The sequence below is a fragment of the Pelmatolapia mariae genome, linkage group LG23 (assembly GCF_036321145.2).
Source record: "Pelmatolapia mariae isolate MD_Pm_ZW linkage group LG23, Pm_UMD_F_2, whole genome shotgun sequence".
Taxonomy (NCBI): domain Eukaryota; kingdom Metazoa; phylum Chordata; class Actinopteri; order Cichliformes; family Cichlidae; genus Pelmatolapia; species Pelmatolapia mariae.
The window spans coordinates 30,143,232-30,169,789 of NC_086246.1; the positions used below are offsets into that span (position 1 = coordinate 30,143,232).

Below are 26,558 nucleotides of genomic sequence, written 5' to 3' on the forward strand. Positions count from 1 at the left end.
TGTACTGAGGATCATAAAAACATCAGTAGAAATGATGTTAAGAGACTCCGTGTGGTTATAATGTGGAAGAAGCCTAATTTAAAACAATGACAGAAGAATTAGGAATTCAAACAGTCACGTTTGTTTCAGAGGTATTCTGGGTTTTAATGGACAAAAGGTGATTTTTTTTTTCCCTTTTTTTCTAAATTAACGTGAAGAAGAGGCAGAAAATGTAAATGGTGACTTTCACTGCCTTGTTTGTGGCTCCTGGGTTAAACCCTTAGCTGCTTTTAGACCGTAAAACGGCTCCTCTGAGCTTTATATACACTTTAATAAAACCACCAAACTGAGAGAGGGGCTGGCTACAGCTCAATAAAACCAGACACAGACGCTTTTTTTACATGATGCCGGACATGAACACACTTTATCTCGAGGATGTGATGATGACAGCAGGCAGTAGGTGGTGCTGATTTTTAAAACCTAAAAGGGGGACACCATGTTCCTCTTTGAGCACTGATATTTATTCTTTTTGTAGTCACCTCACTGGTTGTTGGACCTCACTGAGTGTTTCGGTGTACTTTGGTCTGATTTGTGTGTGTTTTGTGTGTTGCAGTTGCCCAGAAGATCGTGGCCACCAGGAAGAAGCAGCAGTTGTCTATCGGGCCTTGCAAGTCACTCCCCAACTCCCCGAGTCACTCGTCTGTCTGCGCCACACAAGTGTCAGCCGTCCACATCAGCCAGGTCAGAGGTCACACAGAGTCACATTTGCATTACAGTCGTTTACAGTCATTACATAGCACTGCTGGTTCATCAGTCAGCTAAAGAGGCGCCATGTCACATGTTGTCAGCTAGCCTCTTTGATTGTAGTTGAACACCTTCACTTTGTGCCATTACACTAATTACATTATACAGAAGTTAGTATAATGGAGCTGATGAACGAGAAATCCTTCTTGTGGTGGTTAATTTGTAACATTAGGTGTTACCATACCAGCCCATAGAGTTTGAATGAATTAGCTGACCTGCTGAACTGTGTCTGAGCTGATGAAGGTCATGTGACGATATGAACAGCTGCTAAATGGGCTTTTTAGTGTGAGCCCTTCTCCTCATCCCCAACCTGTCGCAACAGATACCCGAGCCTGGTTCTGCTGGAGGTTTCTTCCTGTTAAAATGGAGTTTTTCCTTTCCACTGTCACTAAGTTTTTGCTCAAAGGGGGCCATCTTGAGGTTGAGGTTTCCTCTGGCTTGAGGAGACTGTTGTTGTGATTTGATTTAATGAAACTGAAATGAATTGATTTAACTAGATACTAAGGGCAATAAAATCTTGGTCTTGGCAGTAAATCACAGCCTATCTCTGCTGAAGCATGGTGAGATGAAGCTGAAAGCTCTGAAAAAAAAATCCTCAGTGGACCTTTAGTCTAAATGATCAATTAAACCAATCAGATTTTTCTGAAATAAAGAGACATTTGCACTCAGTGTTCATAGCTTTTAACAAAGACGCCTATATCAAAAATCAAACACATTCCTGGAGAACATGAACAATAAACAAACTGCTCCAACATCTGCCTGAACCACACTGTGTGCAGCTCGAGCTTCAGGCCGTTAAACGCTTCGATCCTCATCCTTCAGTCCTGCATCGATTTCTCATTAAAAAGCCATCGCTCAGCTCCCGCGTCGCCCAAGAGAGTGGCGTTTATCTCTCCGCTGTCCTTACAGACGGCCCTCTGTGCTTTCTCAGCTCTGTCTGATTACTGTCAAGTACTCCAGGAAACTGCACCTTAGTCAAGACCCCCCATTTTCAAAAAACTCTCAGATTTCACCCTAAAACAATATGACTGCTTCCTTCTCTCTCCTTTGATCTTTTCCTGCTTTTCTGCTCCTCCGTCCTTTCAGACGAGTAATGGTGGTGGCAGTTTGAGCGACTACTCGTCATCTGTGCCGTCAACACCGAGCACCAGCCAGAAGGAGCTCCGTATCGACGTCCCGCAGACCACCAACACGCCAACACCCGTCCGCAAGCAGTCTAAACGCCGCTCCAACCTCTTCACCGTGAGTCGCCATCAAACACGCAGCCCACAGAAGCCACGGAAAAAAATATTGCACCAGACTTCCGGTTTTGTAGTTATGGACACCATTTCTAATGTATTGGCAAGCTTTTGCGTGTAAATTTTTAAAAAGAGACTAAATATTAGGAATCTGTCCAGGTTCAAACGTTCCCACTCAATGTTCTGATTATCACGCCTGATTTTAAACCCAAGAACAGTTTTGAAATACCTGATTTTTCGCTATATGGGAGTCCCAGAAATAGTTTTAATAAAGCACGATTGCAGTTTGCTGCCCGTTTCAGTTTTGCAATGTTAACTGTAACAGCTAATTTAGTGTTAGTTTTAGTCATAGTTTTTTGTTAAAGCTAAATTATTTTAGTTTTATATAGCATAAGATTATCATAGACTACATCCAAAGTTGTTTTATGACTTCTGCTATAAAGTATAAAAGTCATGTTCTACATGGTTACAAAAGAGTATTATTTTCTCTGACATCAAATGTGAAACGTGTGCGTGTGTCTACTGTCTTGTTCCTCCCAAGCATTTGATTGTTACATTTTCATGATAAACCCGTGAGGCTTGGAAGCACCTTTAGATCAACCAAACTGCTTTGCGTGGTGACTTGATGGCTTGATGCACAAATGGCTTTTCTTTTTCTTTGTCTGTGGTATTGAGAAAGAACTTTACGTCCTCTTGACCTTATAAATGATCATGTTTACATGTTTAAAAACTCCTTAAAGTCGTGTAAAAAAGTCCCTCTTTCATTCTTTTTTTCTCTCCTATTGTAAAATCTTTCAGAGCTTCCAGTTTTAGCACATGAGATTCATCAGCTGTTGGAAAATAGCTTGTGTGAATATCTTCCACATTTTACTGAGCGCAAACTGAAAGAGCAAAGTCACAGACTGAAAGTAAACTATCACTGTATGCTGACGATGTGATGCTGTTTATTACAAAATTTCAATCAGTTCAAACACAGTCCAGTTTTAGGGACTCCAGTTATCTGAGGTAAAGCTTTTAATTCAACTTAATACAATTCAAACAGGTAAGTTGTAAAGAAATTCACCCCCTATCCTGTATGATGGGGGAAATTAGTTGTAGAGATCAAAACTGTTTCTGTAGCTGGCTTTTACAGCCATCATATATTTTGGGTGTAAAGTTGGGCATTTTATTATGTGAGTCTATGGGGACTGACTGGCTTTTTGAGCCAGCTTCTAGTGGACATCGAATAGCAGCTTTTGGTACTTTTATGTCTAAGCCCAAGTTGGCCTTTGTTGTTTGATGACATGTTAAATGAATAATCAGTCAACTGGAATCAGTATATTTTTAGTAACTGAATCATCAGTCTTTGAACTCTTCCAGGATTTTTTTTGAGTTTTTCTTGACTGAAGATGATTTAATCACTCTACATATCAGACATGTCTGCAGTAGGTGTTGACTTTTACTAAACTGATATGTTGTGGTTTTTGCCTGATGTGTTGATACTAACTCTTCTTCTCTGGTCTTCTCCACAGTCGAGGAAGGCGAACGAGGCGGACAAGGACAAGAAGGGCCTGGAGGCTCGAGCCGACAGCATCGGCAGCGGGCGAGCCATCCCCATCAAACAGGTGAGACTTCCTGTCTACTCTGCTCGCTCGCTCTGTGTGTTTGAAGCTTCGGCCTTGATTAACAGTGAAATCACACACTTGACATCAATTAGAGTGAGGGGCTCTCCTGGGTCCTCCAACCAGATCATTAGGAGAAGGAGAGGGACGGATTCGCCGTCACTCCTCTTTCTTCCTCCCCTCCCTCTGTTCATCCACTTCATGTCCCGCTTCTCTTCTCCCTTCAAAGCCGCTTCCTTTTCTCTTGTCTTCTTCTCCTTCCTGAGCTGCTTGATCGCACCGTTTTAAAGGAATGAAAGAAGGAGAGGAAAGAGGCGATCGTCTCCACTGCGAAACGTCCCTGCTGCGACGGCGAGGAGAGCACCTGAAGTGGTTCTTAATTTGTTGCAAACAAGCTCCCCTTGTGTGGAGCAGCAGAGAGTGAGGAGGGGGTCTCCTGACGAGCAAATCAGGCAATTAGCGAGCTCTAATCGTGGCCTCTCGAGTCGCTGCCGCGGCCTCGTTTGTACTCTCCTAATGAACAAATCGCATCTCTGATTAGGCGCCGCCTCGACAGGAGAGAGCGAGAGAGGGGCTGCTGTTTGTGTTCGGGGTCGGCGTTTAAGAAACGAGCCCGCTGTGATCGCACAGCGGCATCGACAGTAATTGCAGCAGAACGTGTGAAAATCCCTCTTCAGCTCCCAGCGGCTTCAAATGCACCTTCGTCGTCTTATTCTTTTTCTTCTTCTGTGGTGGTAATGCAGCGGTGGATCTCAGCGGGCTGTTTGAGTGCCAGAAAGACGTTACATTATGTCGTTAATCATCTGAAAATGGAGCTCAGCTGAAACGTGCCAGGTTTCATTTTTAAACGAGCACCTCATTACGTTCACACAGATTATTCTGCTGCTTTAGTCTATGCTGTGTTCAGGTCATGTGGGAATTATGACTTCTGCTAAATCACTGGTTACTTCATTCCAAATTAAATTTTTATTTATTTATTTTTTTACTTACCTCTGGTTTTTCAGTATTTTAAGGTCAATGAGCTGTTGTGTTTTCAGTATCCTCACTAAGAAGTTATTCTACAGTAATTATCTGAGATCATAACAGTACTAACTGTGTGTGTGCTATCAGAGGATCATATAACTGGTTTAAAACATAATAGTGGCTATATACTGTGAGGAAAAACTCAATTAAAAAAAACAAAAACTCAAAGATTAACAACAAATTATATTTTCTCACTATGTCAACTTTTTTTAAGCATCTTAAAAATTTAGGAAAAAATTATATTATCTTGACTTAATTCCAATTCAGTTCAAAATTAAGAATATTATGGAACAAAAACACGAAAAAAAGATAATTTACTCAAATTAAAATTGAAGTGTCAGCGAGAAAATGTATAAATGTATAATTTTTGGTGAAATTTAAAAAAAATAAAATAAAAAGGTGTCGAGAGCACAGACAATTAGTAGTCGTTCAATAATAAAATCAATAATAATAATAACTAAAATAACTCTTGAAGCATTAAAGAAATTTAAAATCTCAATTTTGAGATTTTTTGAGATGATTTCGTTTCTTCTGGATGCTTGATGTCGGTCCAGAAATATTAACATGTAGTGAACATGTGAAACTGCAGATTTCATCAGGTGAAGAATGTTTCTGTTCGCCTCACATCCTAACCTCACAGAGGACCACTGTTCGTTATCCAAATTCATGCTAATAAAGCTGGACGCAGACTCCCCCTCCACCTCCTCCAGAGCAGAGTGAGAAGAGGAGGAGGAGGCGCTGCGAGGCTGAGCGCAGAGCTTCCTCCTGTTGTATTTTTTGGAAGTGGACGTTAATTGATTTGATGGTTCCCTGTGGCCGCTCTCGCCTCGTCTCCTGCCTGCTCCTCAGTGTCGACACTGGCTCAACACACCGCTGACCTGCTGCCTCATTACACCGCGTGTGTTTTAAATGCACAGTGTGTGTGTTAGAAAAGAGGCTGCTTTTCACATTCAAGGTTCAACTACCTTTTCCCCATTATCGCTCCATTTGCACTCCATTTTACCTTCTGTATGTGTGTCTGTATCTGTGTGTGTGTGTGTGTGTGTGTGTGTGTGTCATTAGCATCGTACTCACACTTGTTTTTAATGAGACTCTCTCCCTCACCTTTTAGTCTCCAAGCACGAACCCATTATTTTCTCATCCAGGTCTTTTACTAAAGTTATTTTATTTGCTTGCACCTTGAAATGTTCAGTATTAAAAAAAGCTCATGAAAAGAGAAAAATAAACAGGTTACATTAAATTAAACTGCACTGATCAGGGCTTAAGCAAACTGATGAAATTAAAAATAAAACAAAATTAAATTAAAATTACCATCTATTGACCTGAAATGTGCAAAAATTGGCAAATTGTGTGTAACTAGTAGAAGCCACTATTCAAATTTGGCATCGTCTTTACCCATAGAAGGCGACTTGCTGACTCTACAAATTTTCATGACAAAAAAATAAAATAAAACATTTCTAAATTTAAAAAAACAGTAGCTTTTATCTTAATAACCCAGAGGTGTGGATTTACCCATTGCTTTGTAAAACCTCAGTTATGACTATGACCATGTTGATGCTTTGGATCCAGAAGTGAACATATTTGGATAAGAGGGTGGGGTGCTTATAGCTAATGCGAGTTAACCTGATTAGCGAGCTCTATTCATAAACTATATAGACACAGGAACAGATGATAGTTAGTGAGTTGTTAGTAATTAACTTGTTTACTAAAATGCTACGAATAACTGCATTAAAAATCTACTGAAAGGTACAGACTAAGCATAAGCTATTACTATATGCTGATGATGTAATTCTATTTATTACAAAACTACACACAACAATCCAAACACAGTAAAATTCACCCCCTTTGCAGTCATTATGAATAGAATACAAGACATTTTTTGTAACAAGCTGTAATGTTTATTTGTGCTGTCGAGTTAGATATTTGAACATGGTGATTGCCTCAGTTTTGGAGCCAACCCCTAGTGGACATTAGGGAAAGTGCCATTTCTGGTGCTTAATTTCAGTTTTTTTGGAGGTTTAAGCTTCATCTTTAAGAAAGAAGCAGTTCACACCATTCAAATTGCTGGTAAAAATTATACAACATCTCTTTCACTGGCTGTGATAACTTTTCCTACTTTAAATTAAATTTGTCAGAGACATTCTGAAATCTTTCTGCAAAATCCATCTTCATCTCATGACCACTAAACTGGCCTCTGATTAACATTGTACTGTCGAGGTAGAAGGCAGCTGGCCTTAAAAAGCAGCATCAAGGTCCTCACTAAACAATGAAAATCTGAAATCGAAGCTTCATAATAAATGTTTAAATGAATAAACTTCTATTATGTTTGTTGCCCTGTCAATCAAACAGAAAGAGGGGGGGACTTTAATGTCTTCTTCTTTAGAGTTTCTGTAGAATTTCTGGAGTAGTAGCTGTCTTCTCACTGTCACCAGCCACCTTCTTCTTCTTTCCAGTTTATTAGTGTCACCTGTGTATGTGTTGTACCTGAATGTGTGTGTGTCTGAGCCACTTGTTGCCCGCCCTGATCTCATTAGAGCGACTCTTAGCGCGACACTCGACAACTCGAGGTGACGGCGGTTCACTTCTTAAAGGGGAACGCCTTCGTTAAGAGAGTCCAGAGCTCATTAAGACAACACACATACACGCACACACAGAGACAGAGGCCAGGTCACTGTGGCTGTAATGAGAACAGGGCGGATCTCGACTCTGACACTATTAGCCAAAACAAATTTACACAAACACGTAAACACGCTGGTCATGAGTAGCATTCACAGCAGTGAAGGTTTGTCTCTAGTTTTTGTTTTTCTTTTCTGGTTTTTAGTGTAAAAAAATGACACAAAGACTGTCAGTAAAAGTAAAGACACTTGGTTTGGTTTCATGAGACAAAGAAAAACGGCCCATTTTTTTTCTGATTGATCCAGTGATCAGTCAGGTAATCAGGACACAGTAATTCTAAGACCTTCAGTTTCCTTTCTAGAAGTTTATCCTCCTTTCTGACACTTAGACTAAAATGTATTAATGAACATCATGTTTTATTCAGTAAAACTTAAAAATAAAAACTGAGCCCCTTAACTCATCAGGAAAGGACAGAGATCGAGGCAGACGAGGGCTGTTTTCTTCTATACAACCAGAGGTCTTTAGGTTTAGGTTTCTGTTTTATACTCTCAGAGGTGTTGTTATGTGACGTAGCTTAAAAATGCTTCATTTAAGAGACATGCTAGCATTAGCCTAAACAAAAACAACTCAGGGTTGCAATTGATCCCTGAAACTAAACAAACCCTCCATGAATCAAATATTCTGCCCATTTTGAACATGTTTTTTCTTGGATAGTCAAATTTCCTGCTATGTTTAAGTGTACTGTAGCTGCAAGCTTCTTAAGCTTAGCTTGCTTGCTAACATGATCTCTGTCTAAATCTTATACGAATACCACAAGTGTTATGTCCCTGTTATACTCGCCACATTGCTTGTTTCCACATTGGGAGATGGTGACAGCATCACTTCAGCTTTGCTTTTATTTTATTTTTTAATCAGTCAATTTATTTATTTATGATCTCCGTACAGCTCTTTGGCAGCAACAGTAAAGCGTGTGAGGTTACAACAACTGAGAGCTACATGACGGGCTGTAATGACACCAAAGTATGGCTTGTGCCAGCGGATGTGACATCACTATTATCATGCGGTGCTGTTTGTGAGGGCAAGAAGGGCCTAAGTTATTGAGCTGCTGTCTAAAGCCGGAACAAGAGGACATATAAACTGTTCCTACTTCTTTACTTCTTTAAACCACTGAGGAGTAAACCACTTAAATATGTTTGCAAATGCAAATGAAGCTCCAGAGTGGTGCGTTCAAATGTGGTCTTATAACCTGGAAACTTTCCAATCCATCCGCTCACCATTGTGTAATGAATATTTGATTTAATAATGAACATGTTTATGCTAATGAACTCTCTGAGGGATTACATTCACGTCTGCCACCTGCACGATGAACCAAAGCAGGAAACACATGTGGTGTTGAAGCTGAAACCTCCTGCGAAGATGCTCCGCTGCGACTCGAAGCCACAGAGGAAATGCTGGCTGTACCAACACCTGATTGGTCGTTTTTTTGTTTTTTTCTTCTTCTTCTTCTTTCTTCAAGTGAGCGGATGCGTCCAGCTTTGTTTACAGAGGCTGTTGACGGCGCAGGGTTCCTCCGACATCTGCTCCACGCCGCTAATTAGCCGATAATTACCGGAGAGAGAGGGAGAGGCTCGCTCATGTCTCTGTCAAGCGGCTGACCGAGGTGCTTTGAAAACCAACAATCTAACAAATTAATTTTCTTCGACACAGCAGCCAAGCCTCTGGGACCGGACACACTGGAGAGGTGCTCGTTGTTGGGGGTTTTTTCCCCTCTTTTTTCGGTAAACCTTTATTTACTTTGGGAAGGTTCACTGAACTCGACATTTTCACCAAGTCCCACGTGAGAAATAGGGAGGACAAACACTGCCAAAATCAAAATCTGTGCCCTGAAACTTAAAATTCTCAAAACTTTATCTAATTTAAGTTTTGAATATTTCTCTGGATCCTTTTTATCTTACTTTATTCATGAGTATCACAGGCCTCTATCATCAGTATGATCATTACCTTGATTAAAAACTTATGTAAACGTCGGGTAGGAAAGTATGGAGGACTGCAGGTGCCAAAATCAATAAAAAAATAATAAAAATAAATCACTCTATTAAATGCATCAAAATAATTAATGTAAATTAAAAGATGATAAGTTGATTATCCTAATTTAATTTGCCTTTACATTTATTTATATTCCTTTATTTATTTACTTTGTCATTTATCTAGTTATTAAGGAACAATAAGGGGATGCAAAGAAAAAGCAAACTGAAAGTAAAATGAAGTGAAATAAAAAAATAAGGAAAATGCCTGAACAGATATTGAAAAATTTTATAAATTGATGAATAAGTAATTATTCGTTCAGCTGAATTCCCAAATTACTATGTGTTAATTTGCATGTTTTCTTTGCTAGTGGCTCTAAAGCGGCCTGTTAGGACCACATGTTCACTAACTGTAACTCTCAGGGCTTCTTCTTTTTCTGCATTGCATTGCTAGCTACAAAGATTTGTGATGTGGACTGTATTAACATCTAAAATGATCTCTCAGAGAGAAACTTAGAAGCAACAGATAGCATTTTTCTTTGTGCGTTCATTTATGTTTTTGTCAGCTACCTTCCGGTCAGTTGAATATGCAGATCCACTGCCATTTACTTAAGATGTGCTTCCTGTAAACAGAAATCCCTCTCCCCAGCAGTCTGTCTATCAGTATTTGACCTTTGTGCTGCATTTTGTAGTTTTAATCGTAACTCTGTCAATATGAAACATTGTTTTCATGTTGGTTGCCTCATCTATCTGATTGAGATCACCTTTTTGCACATCTGCAGATGAGTCTTCCAGACTTCTTAAGATATCTGGCTTGTTTGTTTTCCCACCTAGAGGAAACAGATGTGTAAAACTCATATTAGACCTCAGAACTCTCCAACCAGGACGTCTCTACTTCAAACTGAGCTCCAAGTGTGCAGCTAGAAATGTTACAACCTCCAAACAGAGCTCTGACCTGTCCGATATCCCTACTTTAGCGCTGATGCTTTGTAGAAGAACTGTTAATAGATTCCCTGACCTCCACTGAGACGACCTCCTCCTGTAAATGAACATTTTGCATCTCCTCCTGAGCTCCACTTGGAGTCTGAAGTCTCAAGGCTTTAGGATGCTGTCGCCTTCTTCCTGCGAGGAGCTGATTAGTGTCGTGCTTGTAATTGCCTCTCGCGGGGTTGCAGACGAGCACGGGGCTGGGTGGTTTTGACAAGTCTACTCGTCCCCCCTCGGCGCTGGGCGCTTTGTAAGGAGTTAAATTGGATGGTTAATTCGGGTGTTATTTACCCTGTAATTCATTAGTTTCGCCCCGCCATTGGCAGCGGGCAGGCTGTAATTTCACGCTTCGCAATAAAAGATGTCTCATAATCTGCTTCATTTAGCAGCCAAAGAATTTAATGAAATTAACTGCAGCCCTAATTAAGACGGTGAATATTAAAGACCTGCTATCAAGGCTTTAACGAGGGTGACATGATCCGCCTTCCGCCGGATTGGAAAAATATCATTTCCCTGGGAAAGGTTGTCACCGCTCGGAGCCATTTTGGCCATGATGACATTTTTGTCATGCACACTAACCCCTGGAAATGAGATTTTTTGGGGGGTGGTGGCGGTGGGTGGAAGATGTGTTGGAGGGATGTCTCTCCCTTTTTAGTTTGAGAAATAATTAAAACAAGGAACACAGGCGTCAATCAAAGAGCATTTTTAGACCGTGCTCATTACGCCGCTGCGTGGCAGTCTCCATGGAGCACTCCCGAGTTTTTGTTTGGCACGGAGGTGTTGCTCTGAGCTCGCTGGAAGTGTCCCTGTGGTCGCTTTGTTGTTTCACACCATATGAGAAAGTGTGTGTGTTTGGGTGTGTTGTTACACTTATTTGATGAAAAGCTGGACAAAAGTGCCCGGCGGTGACCTGAAGGGCTCTCGCAGAGGAAGAGGAGTCATGTTTCCTTCACATCCTGTCTCTCACCGAGCGTCGAGCCGAGTGAGGGGCGAGGTTTTTTATCCACTAATGAATTGAGACTGCTGAAGTAAGGTTTGGATAATTGAGTTTCTAATTAATTACCCAGAACTCTTATCAGATAAATCAGCCCCTCTTCAGCCCCCCTCTTCTTCTGTGGTGTTTTATTTGATCTGGTCTGCGTCTTGCTCCCCTGGGCTTGCCCTTCGCTGTCCTTGCCTCATCAACAGTGACCTTGTCATGGAGCCTGAAGCTGCTGCGTGGCTGTCAGTGTGTTTTGATGGTAGTTATGGGGTTTGCCCTCTGCTGTGGTGGGTTTTTTATGATTTTTACTGTTTACTTCGAGGCAACAAATCTTGTTTTTTTAATTCCTGTCATCCTTTGTAATGATCAGGTCAAGAACCACATGGAAAGAAATGAATCAAAAGAACTGGAGCTCCACCAGGGCCGTTCAGTCCCCTTTATTTGTTGTTTTAATCATGGAAAATAAATCTGAATAACTCTGCATCCAGAACACTCACAGTTTAATTTGATTTTAAGCCTTAGTTTGCGAAGAAATAATCATAAATAGGGTCTTGGCTGAAAAATGAATATTCAATCAATTTTAAGGGCAAAAACATCAACCTGTGGACGAATCTGTGGGAACAAAGTAACAAAATGTAAACTCCATGTGGTGTCATTAATAGCCTCCCCACCCACGTTTCTTATTTTATTTCACTTTTCACTGTCAAATAAAAGCCCAAAAATAATTACTTTAACCTTTCTCAACACAAGAAAAAACCTTGTCCACACTAAATGCAGGCATTTAACACCCTGTATGTCAATTCTCAAGCAAAACCCATCATAAATAATCTGACTTTTATTATCACATTTTTAACCTTTTGTCAGAAAAAGCAAAAAGGGCTTGTTTTTGTCAGGTATCGATGAGTGATGTTTGATTCATATTTAGTTTGAAAACTGGAAATACATTAATACATTGCAAGATGAGAGAAGGAGACAAAGAGAACAGTAATGGAAGACTACCTGCTAGCATGCTCACATTAGCTGTACACTTTCTAAAAACCAATCCCTAACTACATTCAGACTAAGCCATTCGGGGAAATACCTGGGGGGTTAAGCATCCGCAGACAGTTACCAGATAGGAATTCCAGTGGTTAATGTTGAAAGGTAGTTCGGGCATATAGTTAGGATAGCTCCCTTTGGTGGTTTTAGAAGCAAGCCCAAATATGAAGAAACCCCAGGGTAAACCCACGACCTGCTGAAGAGTTTATATATCTTTTCTGGTCTGGGAATGCTATGGAATTTCCCAGAAGGAACTGGAAAGTGAAAAGCTTGAAAGAAGGATCTCTAAAAATCTTTGATTAGCCTGCTGCCCAAGTTCAGATAAACCAAAGGCGATGGATAGATGGAATTCCAGGAATTATAGTATTGGGAGCCACGAAGTTCAGTGGTTGGTAGAGCAAAATTACTTTTTGTGTTCTTACAGTTTAATTTTCCATCTTGGTAGCACAGATGTTTAGATGTTTTGTCGTTGTTTACACTTTTAATGACAGTTGTCAGTGTTGCATCATATCTTGGAGGGTGAAAAAAGATTTAAGTTGTAAGAACTCAAAGGCAACATTGTCTTCAACAATTAGTAGAACTGCAAAAAAGTTCCTACATTCAAAAGAGCCTAATTCCAGGACGTAGTGCTTGCACTTTCAAGTCATCCATAAAGACATGATCTTTAGTTTTGGACTGCGTTTGAAAAGTCCACCCGGATTTTCTGATTTGTTTTCTAATCTGTGACAAACGGCACCAGTCTACTCTAAATCACTGTGAAGAAGATCTACCTACTATGACCTGCAGCAGGGGGTCAAAGAGCTTTCAGTTGCTTCCCACAAAGAGGATATTTACCTGGAGTAAGTCAGACAGCATCGGCCCCTTTCCTTTATTTTCTCTTTTTGTCTTCTTGGAGATTAGAGGAGTGAAAATTTCACACTCTGTCCTCTTGTCTGAGAGGATGATAGATGACCTGCAGACGCTGCTCAGGCTGGATCAGATGGCCACCACGATACAGAAGGGATCCCTTTCTCGTCACCCCCCTCGCACTCCTCTGTCAGCGGGGGGTGACACCTCTAATTTAGCCTCCTGCTCTCGGGGGACGTTGAAGAACAAAAGGGCCCTAGCTCCTTTGAGATCATCCTGTTCTGTGGAGGGTTTGTCCACTGATATTGCCTCCCCCGTATCTCCTCCAAGATCCGCTGTCACACTCTTCAGGAGGCCCCGGTAGAGTCCATTGTCTGAGCAAAATAGGGGGGTGATTGAGTGATTAGAGAGTAGATTAGTCTGTATCAATAGGCAGGCAGCCTCCAAGAGGAGAAAAGTTTTCCTTCTAATTTGACTCACACAATGGAAGAAGGAATTATGGTTCATGTTACTGTTCATGTTCCTCAGTTTTAGCTTCAGACAAAGAGGTAAAAGTTGTGTATTGTGAGCACACCTTTACGCCTCAGAAATCATTTTCTGTGCAATATGTTCCTCCTCGAACATGCCGGACATGTGACAGCTGTGGTCTTTAATCAGAGACCCTCAGGTATGAGCCTTTCCGATGCGTCGTCTAACGAATGACTTCATCTCTTGGCTTCCCCCGAGCTAGCGACCTTTTCTTAAGCACTACCCCACAATACTTCAACCGAGGCAAAGAAGTGAAGGTAGAGAGTGTCTCGGGGAGTTTTGTTTTTTGGGGGGTTGTCTGTCTACATCTATTTGTCTATCCATCCTTGTTTGCTTTCTTTCCCACTGAAACCCAACACAGACCCTTCATGCCCCTTTGTTTTGTTCTCCAGAGAAGAATCCTCATTGATGCCCTCGGACGTTTTCTGTTGCTTAACAAATGACTTCATCTTCCCGCTCCCCGGAGCTAGCGACCTTTTCCTAAGCACTACCCCACAATACTTCACCAGGGCGGAGAAGTGCCTCAGTTGGAGGGGAGAGAGTATATCTGAGGATGTATTTATCTCCCCACATCTATTTTCCAATGTGGAGACCTTGTGAGCTGTCATAGCTGCTCCCCCCTCTCCTCCTCCTGAAGGTGAAATAAGTGTGTCACTAAGCTCGGGGAGGTGAATAATGAAAGATATTACCCATCATGAGGATTTCAACGTGGCGTTCAATTAGCCTTCCTCTCGCACAAACTGATCGCTTGTCATCCTCAGGATGAATGGACAAAATTAATCCACTGACGTCTCCCTCCCCAAAACCCGGGTTTGGGTGGAGGTCTGTGAAAGATGTTGGTTCATCTCTCAGTTTCGTTTGGTGGTGATCAACCATCCACCTCTTATCGCTCCATTGTCTTGTTTCAATTTACTTTCTCTTTTGATCCTGTAGTGCAAAAATATTTCACTTTTTGTTTTAGGATTCAGGTAAAATCTTAAAATGTATTCAATTCAATTCAATTTTATTTATATAGCGCCAAATCACAACAACAGTCGCCTCCAGGCGCTTTATATTGTACAGTAGATCGTACAATAATAGATACAGAGAAAAACCCAACAATCATATGACCCCCTATGAGCAAGCACTTTGGCGACAGTGGGAAGGAAAAACTCCTTTTTAACAGGAAGAAACCTTCAGCAGAACCAGGCTCAGGGAGGGACGGCCATCTGCTGCGACTGGATGGGGTGAGAGAAGGAAGACAGGATGAAAGACATGCTGTGGAAGAGAGACAGAGATTAATAACAGATATGATTCAATGCAGAGAGGTCTATTAACACAAAATGTAGATGAAAGCAACATTTTTTTCCCACTGATTTTTAATTCTTTTCTTCCATTATGCAACCAAAACACATCAGAATACATTTTTGATGTCAGGCAGTGAAAATTAGGGGTGGTTTTTGATTATCGATTTATCCATTAAAATTGATTCTAGCTTGGATAACGTGATATCGATTCATTAAAATCCTGAATCGATCTTTTAATATAAATTTATTTTGCCCGAAATGCCAGAATCTCAACTTAAACCTCAAACAATTTACAACAACCACCAAACAGCTAAAACAGTAAAAGAGAGCAGGTACATGGATTCTGCACAAAGACGTAAACACAAAGCGCGGACCCGCCGACTGATCAGAATCAGTGAGATGTGGTTTTCTCACCCGACGGTCGGGGCTGAAAGCCGACAGCTCACTGATTCTGATGTGACCCTTTAAAAGCTAAAACTGGGGCTTTGTAGGGAATTTCTGTCCGTTTAAATGGACAGAAATTCAAAAGCGGGATTAGATTCTTCTGTTCCTACTCTTTTACACTTTAAAATACATATATTGCTCTGCAATATATGTATTTTGTATCATGTATCTTTTTTTTATCACATTGGGTTTCAAAGTTTGTACAGATGTAATTACCATATTAAACCATATTTTTCAGGGGTATTTTGAACGATCATATCCGCTGTGGAAGTTATTATTGCTTTCCTTTTTTGTTAGCAGGGATACTCATAAAAGTATGGGCAAAAAACTTTTTAACAAAGGTTTACTTGGCCCGACAGGCGTGATAAATTTTAGGAGTTGATCTGGATCTAGCATTTTCTGGAAAGATTCTGGATAGAGTTTTCACCTTTATCATGTTATCTTTAGCAACAACATATCAGGTCTCAGATGGTTAAAGAGGCGTTGGCCCAAATGGTCTCTGTCAAATCCTTAATCCAGGTGAAGGGCATGACTTTTCCAACCAGTGAAATAAGAAACAGCTGAGCAGTTTATATGCTTAATAAATTGTTTTTGTTCCATTTAATGTACAGAAAACTTTTTATTTCAGAGTGAAAAATTCAACTGAATCAAATATAAAGACCATTAAAGAAAACCTTATTTAAGCTTCCAGACATTCACATTTTGGACTCAAACTCTCAGAAAATCTCCAACAAGTGTAGACAAAATAGATCCAGCGCATAGTATCCTTTATTTTTTAAATCAGAGCTCTAATAAAGAACTGAAGGAAAGGACACCAACCTTTGCAACAAGCTTGATGTTCTGAAGAAACAATAACTAAACAGCTGAGCTTTTTGAGCATATAGCTACTTCTAAAAACTAACATCTGTATGAAAATAGCTGCATCCACCAACTCCAAATTCCACCGACTGCCTTCTTAAGGCTTAAAGTGTTTAATAATTCAGAGGTTTAGTCAGTGCTATCTTTTTTCTTGGTTGGTTACTGCCACAGGTTCTTTATTCCTCTTTTCTTTCCTTCAGCATCTTAATATATTATCTTAACAATCTTAAAGTATTGTTTGCTTCAAATGATTATCGCCAGTGTTTACTTGTCAAGGTGAGTTTACATGAGTGACTCTAATTTCAATCACCCGTCCCTTGACAATAAAAATCCCTCTTGAGTGTTGAGACTGTAGATTTATCTGTTAAATGATCCGTCTGATGGATTATAATTGAAAAGCCCGCACCACAGTTATCTGACCTGAAGTCTTATTGGATGATGGTCGTCATGTAAACACACGTCCTCTCTGGCTGGCTGGCTCTGCCGGGAAACATGTTGGCGCTCGCTCACTAACAGGCAGTAATGGATGATCAGCTGGCCTGACAGCTGCACGGCTGCCGGCAGCTTTCACTTCAGAGCAGCAGGAAGCTCGTCAAGTCGTGTTTAGCGCACCGTGGGGAAGCCCTGTTGTTACACACACGCATACACACTGCTCTGTTTCACTTCCTCGTGACATGAGCTGAAATTAGAGGAATCACTGCTGTCGAGTGTCTGTGGGGAGTTCACTGTCTGTAATACCAGCAGGACATTCGAACATCTATTCTGATATGACCTAAATTATATATCACTGTATTTTTGGGGGGTTTTATGGTGATATAATTATAAAATTTAAAGGAATGTTCCACTCAAGACATGCTTCTATCTCTCTCTATTATGTGTTTGTGGGCTCTAAATATGATTTTAAATGAAACATAATCCTGACAAATGTAGGTTAATTCTCATTGTTAGCAGTAGCAGCTTTGAAGTATCACTTGATGTCTGAGCTGAAGACAGACTGTTAATAAGACATCGATATAGTGAGCATCTTAGCTTAATGTCCATTGTCATTTTGGTATCTTGTAGCCAAAAAGACGCAAAAGTAGAATGTCAAGATGTCATAAACATATTTATTTCTGCTGTAAAGTTGGTCATTTTAGAGTCTGAAACTGACTCACTCAAATGGACGTTAGAGGAACTGTAGCTAATTTGGCTTGCTGTGTTGTCACACAAAAAGGCTTGTGTTGTTAATGGCACCAACAGACCATCCAAGAAGTCAGTGCTCAAGGTTTGGTGCAGGAAACTGTAGAATTTGATTTTCTCATGGTCCTACCTACCCCTTTGCAGGTTTCCTGAAGTTGGCCAATCAAATTAAACTTATCACTTATCAACTTGTTCACTTCTGACCCCAAAATCCAATAAGGCTGTGGACAAAACACTAGCATTGAGAATTTAGATTGGATCTTCTGAAAACAATGGGTTATATCCATTTTTAAATGTAAAACGGTGTCCTACCCAACCTTACTCTCTGTGTTTAGTTCACTGTCTGTAGTGGAGGTGTATTATTTTATTAATACAAAACTAAAGGCCTTTCTGGGATATTTCTAGTTTATTCAATCTATTATTTTCTACGTTCCCTCTGGTGTCATCCTTACAAGAATAAATTTCAGTCTAATATATTACTCTTGAAAATGTATTTTAGACCTTCCAGGGTAAAAATTGGTCTCCTTTCTTTCATAGCTCGCCATCTTGTCCTTTCCTCCCCTGCCTCTGTCACTCTGAGACGTTTCTTCATGGCATTATGTCACCGCCAATTACACTGAATGCACCATCACTGGCGGCGAGGGTCACCCCGGGCCTACCACGCTATCCCACCACTACTGACCGCCTTAATGAAAGCTGAGCGGCCGGGGCGCCGGCGAGCAGGCTTCTGTCCATCAGCCTGGCCTGTCCGTCTCACTCCCCACTTCCTCTAACTCCCCCTCTTCCTCCCTTCACGGCTGGACTCTATTAATACCCTCTGTCGGAGTGTTAATGTTGTAGAGGTCCAGTGAAGTGACACGCGTGGCAGCGCGGCTGTAATTGCTAATCAGCGGACAGTTTTATCCCCCCTCCTCCCCCTCTTCCCTCTTCCTCCTCTTTTTTTTCTGCTTCTTTCTCCCATTTTGATCCCGCTCTCTCGCCTTCTCTTTGACCTTCCTGCTCTCTCTCTCTCCTAATGAAGTGTGGGCGGTGAGCGGGCGGTCGCTTGGCCTAAACGGTCAGTCAGCCGCAGCTGATGTGCGTAGGAGAGAGAGAGCGAACAAAAAGATAGTCGGACAATTAAATGAGCACTGATTTCCTTCCATCTATTCACATCCAGCTCCTCTCATCTCTGATCTTTTAAATGTTGTTTCTCTCGTTTCGCTCATTAGCTTCACTCAGCCGATTCTGGACGTCATTTAGCTCCAGCGCGCACAAAGATCGAGGAATCGAGAGGCTTTAAAATGCACAATTAGGACTCAAAAGTGGACAATAATTTCCATATATTTTTTGTCCACTTTTGAACAGAGTTGTGTTTTTTACTCTCTTTTTGGTTCTGTATGTGAAATCACAGAGACATTTGAGGCTAAAGTGTGCTTATAGTTTTGTTTGTTTGATATTGCCAAAGACTGGATCACAGTCTGATCTTAAAACTCGCAACCATTAATGCATACACACAAACCCCCCCCCCAGCACGAAAAAGCTAGGTTTTCCTAAATGAGTCCCTAAATATTTCCATTCATTTCCAGCAAGACTTCACTGTCAGTAACTTTCTATTGGGATGTCTTCCTGCTCACTTTGAAATCAAAGATTCTTTTTTCATTAACTGAAGAAAACTACCATGTAGAGAGTCAAATCTCCTGTGATCAAACTAATAAATTCTGTATCATCACCAAATTTAACATTGAAATCATCAAATAAGTTGGTAATCTGTTCATTTCTCAAAATGGTTGTACTGTTCACCTTCAGCTGTTCCAACCTTTCCATTAACATATTCATTACCTCCAATAATATCTCTACAAAGCTATTATAAATTTTTAATGTCAAGAAATGAAGAAATGAAGGAAAGAAGTGACGTCGTCAAAGTATTTTATTAACAGATTGCCTTTTAGTCAGGTTACAAAAATGGTGCACAACCAAAACGACACCAGAGCTCACTGCATGACAATTTTGGCCTCACTTTGGGTGACAACAGCGAGCATACACTGCCTGTTAGGATTGTGGCATCTGCCCTGTATGTACTCCCACTTCACCATAATGGTGCGCCACAGCTGTTCTTCTTTTGCTCTGACGGTGTGCTTGGGCGCTTGACGGCCACTTTAACCAGAGCTGGTCGAGCTCACCAAGGCTGCAGAGCTGCCGTTCAAGACAGTGACGATGGAGTCCATCTACATACCGGGGAACTTATCGGAGAGGCTGCGGATTATCATAGTGGAGTTCACAAATTTCTTTTGCAGATGATGATGCTGTTTATATTCAAAGTACACAGCTGCATTGAAAGGCGTGTGCTAACAGTGTGTGTTTATCTGTGTGTTTTCTGCAGGGCATGCTGCTGAAGAGGAGCGGTAAATCCCTCAACAAGGAGTGGAAGAAGAAGTACGTGACGCTGTGTGACAACGGTCTGCTCACCTACCACCCGAGCCTACACGTAAGACACATACACAAATGCACAAGCACAAACACACACAGCCACTGTGAATGCTTATTAGACTGCAGCGCTCTGCCAGCCTGCACTGACCTCCATCTATCTGCTGCTCTTCATCTCTCCCCCGCGTGTGTGTGTGTGTGTGTGTGTTGATGGCTTGTGTATTAATTAGGACTCGTCATCTGTTTGCCCACGTCGGCGCTGATGATGTGAATATCATCTGTAATGTCTCTGCTAATTGCCCCAGCTCTCTGCCCTGTTGGCACAATATCCTGCCCCCGACGCTGCTTTATTATCACACACACACACACACACTTTTTTGTGTCTTTCACTCTCTCTGCTGCTCATTTTCTCTCTGTCCTCTTGCTCAGTCTGAAGTCAGATTAGATGTATTGCCTCTGATAGGTTTTCGCCACATTTTTTTGTGTAATTAACGTTTTTTTGTCTTTGTTTTTTTTGTTTTCAAAGAATTTTGGCCACAAGTGCATATCAATTTGTTTTATTTTGACTTCTTTTTCTTTTATGTTAAAATGTAGACATACAGTTGTTTTGTGCAAAAAGATCCTTTACAAAATCACAAATTCGATCATAAAAATGAACACAAAAAGCATTTCAGTGTGTAATAGTGTTAACACGGTTACTTTGTTTTCTTACTTACTTGTTGTCAAAATGTATTCATTATTTTCTTTAATTACATTGATCATATTTTCCATGTGGGCGTTCTTCAGTTCAAGATTGCGTTTTAAAGTGGCTTAATTAATCTGTTCATCAGTCGAAAACTGGAAGAATTTTCTGAAACTGTTTTAAATAACAAAGAAAAGAAGCCAATTTCACATATTTAGAAACTAAAAATCGCAAATTCTAAACTAAACGTAAATGAAATTTATTGATTATTTTTAAAAAATACTGTTTACAGTGGTCCCTCGTTTATTGCAGGAGTTATGTTCTAAAAATAGCCCGCGCAAGGTGAAATCCGCGAAGTAGCCAAGTTTATTTTACAATTATTATAAATGTTTTAAGGCTATAAAACCCCTCACTTCACACTTTATACACTTTTCTCAGACAGGCACGAATATTTTCACACTTTTCTCTCTTATTTAAACACTCTCAAAGTTCAAACCTTCGTAGAATAATAAGTCCAGTATTATAGAATGAAACCACCCACTCTATAGACATCTGATTTAGAAACATTGTAATTTAGGAGTATGCTCGCTTTCTTTTCATTCTTGTTGGTCTCTGCTCAGTAATTATGTGTTTTGGATGTTTTTTTGGAATTATTTGATCTGGTTTTAGCCTTCATTTCACTGATTCAGGGTTGCTTGGACATCATGTTTGATCTCTTCAGGATTCAGATTGTTTTGTTGACAACTGATGGCTTGTTTTGTGCAAAGCTGATCAGAAAAGCATGAAAGGTCCCCTCCATGTTGCCTGGATTTTCTTGTTTTAACCCACCGACAGACAAAAAAGTATCTTAGAACCTGAAAATATTTGTTTTAGGTTGAAAAATGACCTAAATGAACAATGATTAGCGCATTTTAGAAGTTGCAGATTACTGTTATGCTTTTCTTGACTAATTGATGATTGGTTTTATCTGCAGAAACATTAAATCACAAATGATTTGCTCAGACATATCCACACTTCACCAAACTGCACACGTCCATCAGCCATTAGAGCAGCTGATGCAGTAAATTAGTGTTAAAACTCATCACTTAACACATCAACACACACAAACCCCCTCCAGCACCAAAAGCCAGGTTTTCCTGAATGCTTTGCATCTGCAGCTCCGGCGTCAATTAACGTGTTTGCGGAGGCTAATCGAATGAAACTCAATCAGCACCACTAATTGCCCGACTATGTGCAAAGAAATCACATTAATGCCGCTAATTAAGTGGATGGCAATAGATGCCACCTAATTGCCAAGAAAAGTCTAAAGAGGAGAAGATCAGGCCAACAAAAGGCGAGAGAGTAATTAATCGCCTCTTGTCTCGATGTGATTCTGAGCAGTGAGAGTTGTTAAGAGCACTTAAGAGCAGAGATCTTTTAGAAATTCTTGTGCAAGAAAGAATGATTAGAAGTCAGTTTTTCTTTTCTTTTTTTGTGTTCATAAGACTGAAACTAAGGCAGAGAGCTAACCAACGCTGAGTGAACACAAGATAGAAACCAAGATGGTCTTAAAGCATTCATTTTTAAACATCCCAAATCCAAATGTTCAAAACGAAATCCAGCAGTAAAAGTAATAATTGATTAGAATTAGAATAGAAAGTTCTAACTTCAATGAATCTTAAATGCAAGTTCAGTTTTTAGTCTTTAGATAATAACTTGAAGACACTACAAATTTCTGTCCATTGAGATAATTTTGCATTAAAAGCAATGTACATCTACAGTTTACATATCAACAGATGTAATTTATAACACAAACCATAAAAACCTGTTATGTAATGTGTTTAAGTTCGTTTAGGCTTTAGGTTTGAACATGGATTATAGATCTCTTCAGGTTTTTTGACACTGGTTTCTGACCAGGTTTTGGACTTGTTCAGGTGGGTCCTAGGCTTAGTTTTAAACTTATTTAAGGTGGTTTTGTTTTTGACTTTGTACTTGGTATTGCACCGATTTATATACTTGGGTTTTAATGTGGACATGTTTAGGCTAGCCTTTGCACTTCTTTCTGACCTGGTTTTGGACATGTTTAGTCTGGGTTTTAGATTTTGTTTGTGACCTGGTTTTAGACCTGTTCAGCCTACTTTTTAGACTTGGTTTGTGACCTGATTTTGGTCATGTTTAGTCTCGGTTTTGGACTTTGTTCTGACCTGGTTTTGGACCTGTTTGGGCTAGTTTTTAGACTTGGTTTGTGACCTGATTTTGGTCATGTTTAGTCTCGGTTTTGGACTTTGTTCTGACCTGGTTTTGGACCTGTTTGGGCTAGTTTTTAGACTTGGTTTGTGACCTGATTTTGGTCATGTTAGTCTCGGTTTTGGACTTTGTTCTGACCTGGTTTTGGACCTGTTTGGGCTAGTTTTTAGACTTGGTTTGTGACCTGATTTTGGACATGTTTAGTCTGGGTTTTGGACTTGGTTCTGACCTGGTTTTGGTCATGTTTAGTCTCGGTTTTGGACTTTGTTCTGACCTGGTTTTGGTCATGTTTAGTCTCGGTTTTGGACTTTGTTCTGACCTGGTTTTGGACCTGTTTGGGCTAGTTTTTAGACTTGGTTTGTGACCTGATTTTGGTCATGTTTAGTCTCGGTTTTGGACTTTGTTCTGACCTGGTTTTGGACCTGTTTGGGCTAGTTTTTAGACTTGGTTTGTGACCTGATTTTGGTCATGTTTAGTCTCGGTTTTGGACTTTGTTCTGACCTGGTTTTGGACCTGTTTGGGCTAGTTTTTAGACTTGGTTTGTGACCTGATTTTGGACATGTTTAGTCTGGGTTTTGGACTTGGTTCTGACCTGGTTTTGGTCATGTTTAGTCTGGGTTTTAGACTTGGTTTGTGACTTTGTTTTGGACATGTTTAGTCTGGGTTGTGCATTTGGTTCTGACCTGGTTTTGGACCTGTTCGGGCTAGTTATGGAGCAACTTTGTACTTGTCTTTGTAACTGTTATTAAATTAGGTTTTGTACCTGTCATCTCTGCACCTTCATCACTTTCTCCACATTTTCAGTCTGATCGCAGAGCTTCTTCTTCTCCTTTATCTGCTGTCGTCTGTTTACCCATCGATCGTGTTGTGAAGTAGTTCGCTCTTTATGGATTCATGTTTCCTTTGGCGTCAGCAGTATCCAGCTCTCAGTTCATGTTGCATTTTTCACACTGATGCTGCCGTTGATGCGTCCATTTATACTGACTGCACGCAAACACACACACACTCTTAAATACACTTTCTTTCTTCCGCGTTCATAAGCTGACAACATGTTCTCGTCCTCTCTCACACACACACACTCGTCACCACCTGCTGTCGGTTTGTTTGGTCGATACACACATCCGTCCTGGACGCCGCTGCGTGGTGTGGACGATCGGGCCGATGATGAAAGCTCTCAGATGCAAATGGAGACTCAATTACCTCGGTCAATCTGTCGGAGGGGTGTGTGTGTGAGTGTGTGCGCATTTGTGTGTGTGTGGAGGGTTTACCCAGCGGGCCCCTGGCTCGAGGGCTCTCCAGTGGCTTGTTAAGACGCCGTCGAGAGCACTTGGCTTTGAATTGGCCTTTTGTCAGCCGAGCTGCCAGAGGGAGGCGGGAAACACTGAGAGAGTGTGCGTGTGTGTGTGTGTGTGTGTTATAAATGTGTGTGTTATTATCCAAGTCTGTGCAATAACAGCAAACCGAGGATGCTTTCTGAAATAATGCCACGAACAGTTTGCATTTAACAGTAATTATTTCAACTGTATAGAGCAGCGCAGCTCTAATGAAAGCTGTAGTGTGTCAGAGATGAACACAACATTGACAAAAATGGGGAAAAATAAGAAACTTTGTTAGCTGGTGTCAGGCTTTGGTTGAGTTTAGGTGAGCAATCCAAGTGGAAAGCGAAAGAAGGTTTGGTATTTGCCAGAATACACTGGAACAGGTTATCGTCTTATGGCTTATTACATTTTTTCTACATTCATAAACAGTGAAAAGGAGGCGATGCAGGAAGTTGTGACTCAGTTTTTCTTTTTTTCAGGTAAATCAAAATAACTTCCATGTTGCTTAGATCAGGTATCTGCTCTGAGGTTGGATTTCAGTCGTTACGTTGGACTGATTTTGGGTTATGTTTTTGGACACTATTTAGACAAACTCCCACTTGGTTTTGTGCTTGGCTTTGGGTACGTCTTTGGAGTGTTTGTAGGTTTGGTGTTTCCCTTTGGTTTTGTCTTAGTTTTAAATAGTTTGTTTTGGCTTTTATTGCTTTGCTTTTGTATTTGGACGGGTTTTGACCTTGATTGGTTTGGACATATTTTAAACTGGTTTTATAAACATTTTGCAGTTTGCTTTGAACCATTTTTGTGGCTGTTTTGACCTACATTTAGACTCATTTATTAGCTTGGATTGGGAATCACTTTGGGTTTATCTGGACTTGTTTTGTCCTGTTTTATAGTTGGGGCTTGGTTTTATACGCATTTTTTAAATTTGTAGAGGTTCACTGGCTGGATGTTCTCGACTCATCTAGAGCCCTTAGATAGTTCTTTGTAATGGTTAAGAATGTGAAATAATTATTCTTTCTTCAGATAGAAAAAAAATATATACTTGTAATAGCCTTCTTCTCCAAACCAACACTTATTTTCCAAAAAATTTCCCTTCTCTATGTCTTAAAAATATATATATCAGACTCTCTTTTTAATCCACAAGCTTTGTTTCTCATCACCACCTTGATCCTGAAGAGGAGGCCGACCTCCCAAGGTGCCGTGCTTCTCTTGGGTCACCACTGATTCTCTGCCACCGTCAGAGAGGTGGGGGCGGTGGATTTAACAAGCGCCTCTCGTTCATCATTAAACACCACTTCTTGTCTGATCCATCCGGTCCGGACCGGAGGGGGGCTCCTCGCTAGGGGGGCCGCCAAGGCCCCTGACAGTGGTCGCTCTTGTTTCAGGCACATTGGCGAACGGGCAGAGCCAATCAGAGTCCGAGTGTTGGGCCACTTCAGTGCCGCTTTAAGGGATTAGTGTTGCTTTGTTTCCATTGTATGTTTGAGGGATTTGGGAGGTTTATTATCCCAAATAATCCCACTTGTGTTGATGAGATTGCTTACACGCACACTTCATTTTACTTGCTTTGTGTTTTGTGCTCTAAGTGTTGTCCCATGTGTTTGTTTGCTGTCAGTGGGCCTGCTTGGTCAATGATTGCATGTAATTACATTTTTAAAATGCTTTCTCTGGTTTAAACGGTTGTAAAATGTCTGAATACTCGTACGAATAAAAATGGGTTTGAGATTCATGTAGGTTTAAAGATTACGGGACTTCAACACAATAAAGTTTGAATGCTGCCTTCTGTTTGTAAGGACTACATGCAGAACGTCCACGGGAAGGAGATCGACCTGCTCAGGACCACGGTGAAGGTGCCGGGGAAGAGGCCACCGCGTGCCGTGTCCACCTGCGCCGCCATGCCAAGCCCCAAAACCAACGGCCTGACGAAGGACATGAGCAGCCTGCAGCTCGGACAGACTTCAGGTGAGGCCTGCAAACGGACACCTGAGAGCGTCTGTATCAGTCCTTCAAACCTTTAAACCATAGGTATAAGGGAGGTAATCTTTGTCAGACCCCTCCTCCTCTGTGATTGAACGGCAGTGATTTACCTGAAATTCAACTTTTTTTTTACTGCTGAACACCCGTTTAGAGGAATCAGAATTCATCATTTAGAAGTGCATGCTCTAACGTATCTAATTTTTCAAAACAAAAGCCATAATTACTTATAAGGAATTTACCAGGATGCATTTAAAGCTTCAGGTTTTCAAAATAAAGGTTTTCTATTTAGTTTATTGCAACTTATGTTTTCAAAAATATTCACTCCTGCTATCAAACATCCAATCAATAAGTTCATTTGTTATAGTTTAAAGTAACGAGTCTTTACGTCAATTTTCATGTGGATATCCAGGTTTAATGGTTAATTTGTGAAATTATTATTAATCACTGTAATTAAGTAAGATACCTGTTTAAACTCCATGTTCATGCGTTTAGATGTCTCATTTTATTTTAAACAT

The 26,558-nt window shown here is 40.6% G+C and overlaps 1 protein-coding gene across 10 annotated transcripts in view; it reads left to right on the forward strand.

Annotated features, from left to right (window-relative positions):
* The window catches only part of agap1 (ArfGAP with GTPase domain, ankyrin repeat and PH domain 1), a 174,558-nt gene that overhangs the window by 103,081 nt on the left and 44,919 nt on the right, over positions 1 to 26,558 (forward strand). For all 10 annotated transcript variants that reach the window (XM_063466426.1, XM_063466424.1, XM_063466425.1 and 7 more), the window contains 5 exons: positions 593 to 720; positions 1,870 to 2,025; positions 3,533 to 3,625; positions 19,796 to 19,900; positions 25,860 to 26,028. In XM_063466426.1, the coding sequence (XP_063322496.1) occupies positions 593 to 720; positions 1,870 to 2,025; positions 3,533 to 3,625; positions 19,796 to 19,900; positions 25,860 to 26,028 (651 nt within the window). The remainder of the gene's footprint in view (positions 1 to 592; positions 721 to 1,869; positions 2,026 to 3,532; positions 3,626 to 19,795; positions 19,901 to 25,859; positions 26,029 to 26,558) is intronic.